Raw genomic sequence first — 6,000 nt, forward strand, 5'->3', positions numbered from 1 at the left:
AAAGGTGAAGCTGTAAATAAACGTGGGCAGTTGACGTCTGCTCCCTTTAGTCCTCTGTGTGGTCTATATGGGGGAAAATAATGTTATTGGAGATGTCAAGGCAGCGCAGGTCATGTTTTCAGATTCCCTTGAAATGGCAAATGGTAAACAAAAAAAAAAGATAAAAGTTATCAAGAATTCTGATAGCCAAGCAATGTGCATTTAGGGGGCTGGACAACCTTGCAAGAAGGTTCAGGGAGGCACAAAAAGTAATTCAGCACAATGTCTGCAATCATCAGCAGCACAGAGCCAACAGTAAGTGAGTCTGACAGAGCTGAATAAACACTGTCGCCGCGTATCCCCAGTTAACACTGAGAGTATCTATGAAGACAAGCTCCATATTGCACTGTAACTGCAAAAACATTAAAAGCTTGAGGTTGACCCAGCTTCAGGCACATTACAAGACTGGGAAAACATTTTTTGTTATCTGAATGAGGGTGGATATTAATTAATCTGTGGGAGAAAATTCTACTGCCTGTTCAGAGCAAAACTCTGTTAATTTCTCCTTTCTCAACTGGCATTAAAAACAATGAAAGCTTTGACGAGTGCTATAAATCCTACAACTGCTCATAAAATAAATAGAACTAAAAGTGCTGTTGGTGTTGGAAGGAATATTCCGGGTGCAATACAAGTTACTCAATCACTAGCACTATAATGTTGATTAACAAATTAATAAAAAAATAAAAAAATTACTTTATCCTAAAAAAAAGCAAAATTCTGGGTTACAGGGAGGAACTTACGAAGGAAGTGAATGGGGCAAATCCATAAATAGATTTCACATTTTAATCTGATCCCTTTTCACAGACTGTGATGACGTGTTTCCATAGTTATTAACATCGTAAATCTAGAAAAGTTTTTTATATTTTCATTAAAAAAAATTATGTACGTGCATCTACAGTATAACATTTTCATATGTGTTATACCTTGGCATTAAATTACAGAAAACTACTAACGCTGTGTTTCTAAAAAGGGACAGCAAATTTGACATCTTTCTCACGTTCGATCAACGTAATCAGTCTCTCTATTTGTTTTTTTTTTGTAAGGTCATAGTAAACATGGATTTTTTCTTTTGCTATTGCAGCAAATGGTAATGCAAAAATGATATTTGTTGTATAGTTTCCGTTCACCTACAATGACAATTGAGAACCCCAGAAATGTGAAAAGGGTCCATTAGCCACAAGATTTAAACAATATGTGTGTTAACATCATTTTGGTTTGAGAAAAATGACTTGCTAACCTTTCCTTTTTTCCTTCCAGATTTGTTTACTGGTTTTAGGTTAAGTGTTAACAGCATAGATAAACATTACTAACCATTTCTGTGTAAAATTATATCCAGTTTACTTTGTTGCCATGACAATGTAACACCTATAGCCCTAAAATGACCATGCAAATAAAAAAACTACTTTACAGCTCAAATAATACTCAAGTTTTAACAGAAAAATAAGTAAAGTGTAAAATATGTAAATATGCAAATAATGTAAAGTTATTTTATAAAAGGATTGTAAGGCTTGTAAAGCCTTAAAAAAAGAGAATCAACCTTCTTTTTTGTTTTGTTTTTTAACGAGTATGAAAACAAGTTGAAATTATTTTTTGTGGTAGACATCATGCCACAAATGCTGTCAATTGAACATAACTTGTTCTATACCCTTAATATTCCTTTAAGTGCAGGAGTGTATTTTATGAATCAATGCAAGTTAAATAAGGCCAGATCTCTCCCACAGAAAGTGAAATCCCTCACGTACAGCTTAACTGAGGCAGAGGCATCTTTGTGCGGATGGACGGCAGTCTTTGCTCTGATCAGAAGTGCATGTGTTTGTGTACCTCAGACTCATACATGATGGGAACGGTTGTCACATCTTCTGTCTTGTTATCCAGCCCAAGTCTTTTTTTTCCTATCCCTTCAAAAAAGGGGAAGATAATTGAAACATACTCACGAGAGAGTTGGGTGAAAGAGATAAGACAAAACTAATGGAAATAAAATGAAGAGGGAGAAGAGATGGAAAATGACTTACAGAGAGACTTTGACATACAGAAGGGAACTTTGCATCAAAAGTACCCATAGTGCTAAACTGTAATACATAACCGCTTATGCAAATCTCTCCCCCATTCAGAATAGATGCCGTTTGCAGGTTCCCATGCCAAAACGAACAGACGCTGCTGTTTCTCTCTCTATGTGTTTTCTCCATCATCAAAGCAATCAGAGAGGCTATAAGATTGCAGATTGAGATACAGATATTGATTTAAAATGTCAGTTAGATGATCCAACTGATAAAAAGATCAACAGACTGTTCATTGTTTTGCTATGAGCAGTGAAGTACGCTATGATTAGCACAATGAAAACAGAAACAAATATTCATTCCATAACAAAACAAGAATTAGCCACTCTGGAGAGGCATCGTTGGCATGAGTGCAGCCTGGTCAGCGCTGTGCTCACCATAAAGCTGCCAACAGCCAAAATAAAAACAATGAATCATTTCTGTCATGAGATCTGAACGCCAGTGAGATTCGTTCAGCGAGGTGCCGTATTCAGAAGCAAAGTGAAAACTCAATCACCTTATATTGAGAGATCAGGCACCATTTCAAAGCTCACCTCTGGCAGAAAGAGGGTTGAATTTTCAAAGACACACATTTTAGAGCAGAAATAAGGTATAAGGTCGGGGAAGAGTCATAAGTACCTCAGGGCGCAGTCATACCACTTATTGGAAAAAGAGTTTTAGATTCAATTAACCTCTCATATTCTTGCAACTGCCTCAAAATAGAGAAAAACCATTTTTTTTACGAAACATACACCAACACAGAGAGTCCAAAAAATATCCCTCAGCTTACTTGCTCAATTCGTTTTGATGGGTCAGAGCATTCTCGGCTTACAGTATATGGGCATTAACCCAAATCCAGACAGTATTAAACCACATACGCGGATGTGTATTAAATCATATGAATGTGCTGGGGTGCTGTAATGCTAAGTGCCTGGCAACACTGAGCCATCTCAGCCCCGTAAGCACAGCTCGCAGCATTCTTCCTCACCTGGCTGATGCACCACGCTCTTCCCGCATCCTTACTGTCACAGACCTCAGCGGCCTATCTGTGCTTATCTCAACCCTACACATGTGGGAGATTACAGACCATCTCCTCCAGGTATTTCACACTTTATTTACACCCTCGGCCTCCATAATGGAGCGATCCAGACTACAGACAATCACAGCAGCAATGCTCTAATGATTAACATTGTTCCTGCTGGAATAGGTGGTGACTTGTCAAGCAGCCAGGCCATAAATGTACAGGACATGACAACCTTTTGACAGACATGTTATAAGATGTAGGATAAATCACGCTGTTATAAATGAGCATCTTAAAAGATGAGTCTCTCTCCTGACCCACTGCTCAAGGCTCTTTATGCAAAATCAGGGGTGCCTTTGTTCCTTTGTGTCCATATGTTGGCAGAGTTTGACGGGAGGAAAATCTTTTGAGGTTTCCCTGCCAGGAGAAACCGCTGCAACTGGCTGCACTGCTGGAGACAGAAACAACTGGTGCGACTGGCATCCGCTCTGTTTGCTGCTTAGAATACTAACGAGTGTCAGCGTGCCTCAACCCTGAGCCCTAAACAGTGTTAGGATTGTTCCACTGGAATACATCAGGACCTCTGTGTCCGGCCCCTGGACAAAAACACCTGAAATACTTGCCACAGCCCTAAGTCTCTCTATACTGTATGTTCCACTCAACATATAAAATCTGCTTGGGAACAGATGGAACCATTTTAAAACTATCAGCTTTCTGACAATCAGCCTCTTGAGGTAACAGCAGAAATTGTAAAACTGTGTAGAATCTGGCTAATAATTTCATGTCTGGCTTATAATTGTATAAATGACAGAACTGGTCTCATCTGGTGTCTATCAGTAGGTTCTCTTGCATCTTCAATTACTTTCCACAAACACTGCACAAAATTAGACAATATAGACCTAAATTTGCCACAGCTATCAGAGTGACTAACACATATACATACTGTTTTATGTTTTAGAGTTGTTGAGTGTTGACCTTTGTTTTATGCATTTTTCTATATTTTGTCCAATTCTGTTAGCTGTTTATGTTCAGCATGTTTAAAAAGGAAATAGGCATGGGAGTTGGCTTTGGAAGAAGGCATAATTTGAAATAATCAATTTGTTTAAATTTGAATACATTTGAATGCACAAAACTAGTCCAAGTTTTAAATTGTTGGTGGCTACATCCCTCGATGTACATGACATTAATTTACAGTTTAGGCAGACATTGTAGATTTCTAATATGTTTAAGACTAATTTGGGGACATTATATTAAAGTTTGACACACATAGTGGGGGGAAAACCCTGAAACAAAACACGTCCCGGTTGTCAAGCGCATTTTTATGTTGATTATGCCTCAATAACAAGAGCGACCGTGGAAGCGGAGAGTATAAACGATGTAACAAAAAATAAAAACAGCCAGTACAAGGAAAATGTACATCGAGACCGGAACAGTTTGGCCATATCTTCCTTAAAATGTAAAGAGCGCTTTGGATAAAAGTAAAGAAAATGAGTTTGCTTCTCACCTGTGTCTTAAGAGGTTCGCCCTGTTCAATGATGCTGATGAAAGGTATTTCCAAAAACGAGGACATGAACTCCACTTGTATGAGCTCCTCGTGGTTCTGAGGGAACGCAAGCACAGCCGAGACTCCCTGAACAACGATATCCTGACACACACACCTGAACATGGACTCCGGGTCTCCATTGAGCGGCTCTCGGGACAATACTTCCAAGCTCAGATTGTACGGCAAGAAGTTGTTCCCACTTTGCCGGAGGTGGACCAGGGCGCGGTTGAGGGCGCCCTGTATCCTGGACTGCTGGCGGGTCGGCAGGAGCGCACCCAAGCGCACTGTGTGCCCAATGCGTGCCAGGATGTGACAGGGCTGGGGATGCAGATGACAAGGGTAAATAAACATCTGGAGCGCGACCTGGAGCCCGACGTGAAGGTATGCCAAGAATCTGGAGAGCACTAAATTCATCCTGCTCCTTTCGCAACTGGATTGAGGTTTCGTCACAAGATGGCATCGCTCTATTCTTGTCCAGTTGTTCTTGTCCTTAATGGTTTTACGCGCACACGGATGCAGCCTCGGTTATAATGCAAGTAGTGCAACCATTCCGTCTACTCCAAGTGTGGAAGGCGAGGAGGTGCTGTGCGCACCGTTGAGGGAGGAGAGGAGGTGCTGTGTCGCTTGAGATCTTCTCAGCATCAACGAGCTCGGAGGGAGGACAGTTGTGGCCACGCCAGGTTTGCTAGAAATCAGATTATGAAGAATTAAGCTTTCCCAAAGGTCACTTACGAAACATTATTAAATGTTTTCAAAACCTCACTTAAATTAAACAGTAATGGGGAACTCAGTAATTGTTGTTTATTAAAAAGTTTTAAACATAAAAATTAACAGCATTTTAGGAAGAAATATCATTAAAATGAGATTGCAACTTCAGGGCGCTTTTCCAGAAAAATATTTTATTGTAGGCTACGTGAAGCGGGTCTCACCCTCTCGGCCGCTGCCATGTTGACATCACATGACCAGTTGTGTTATGCAGTTGAACAAGTTTCTGCTATAATAATAATAATAATAATAATAATAGATTTACTTTATATTCCACTTTGTCCATGCTTTTCACAATAAATAAAGTACAATGGTCACAGCTACAGCAAAGTGCCATCTGTATATCAGCATGAACTACCAACAGCATTTAAAAATATTAAGATTAAATCCAAGAAAGTCCAATATATTTATATTAAAACAACAGATTCTTGTTACTAAAGTATTTTCCTGCATCCAGATGTCAGTATAGTCCAAATTCACTTCTATCAGGACAAATAAGAGCCAGCTAAATGCAAAGGTACTGTAAAGCAAAAGCTCCCAGAGTGCAGTTTTAAGTTGAGATAAGTGAAAAATCCTCTACGCTACTGTGTACAGGA

The 6,000-nt window shown here is 39.5% G+C and overlaps 1 protein-coding gene across 1 annotated transcript in view; it reads right to left on the reverse strand.

Moving 5' to 3' along the window:
- Nucleotides 1–5,053, reverse strand: part of grin3ba (glutamate receptor, ionotropic, N-methyl-D-aspartate 3Ba) — a 39,984-nt gene extending 34,931 nt beyond the window's left edge. The window contains exon 1 of the mRNA XM_016295025.1: nucleotides 4,601–5,053. Coding sequence (XP_016150511.1) covers nucleotides 4,601–5,053 — 453 coding nt within the window. The remainder of the gene's footprint in view (nucleotides 1–4,600) is intronic.
- Between the last annotated feature and the right edge of the window lie 947 nt (nucleotides 5,054–6,000).

This window comes from Sinocyclocheilus grahami, unplaced genomic scaffold, assembly GCF_001515645.1.
Source record: "Sinocyclocheilus grahami isolate Dianchi unplaced genomic scaffold, SAMN03320097.WGS_v1.1 scaffold329.1, whole genome shotgun sequence".
Classification (NCBI taxonomy): Eukaryota; Metazoa; Chordata; class Actinopteri; order Cypriniformes; family Cyprinidae; genus Sinocyclocheilus; species Sinocyclocheilus grahami.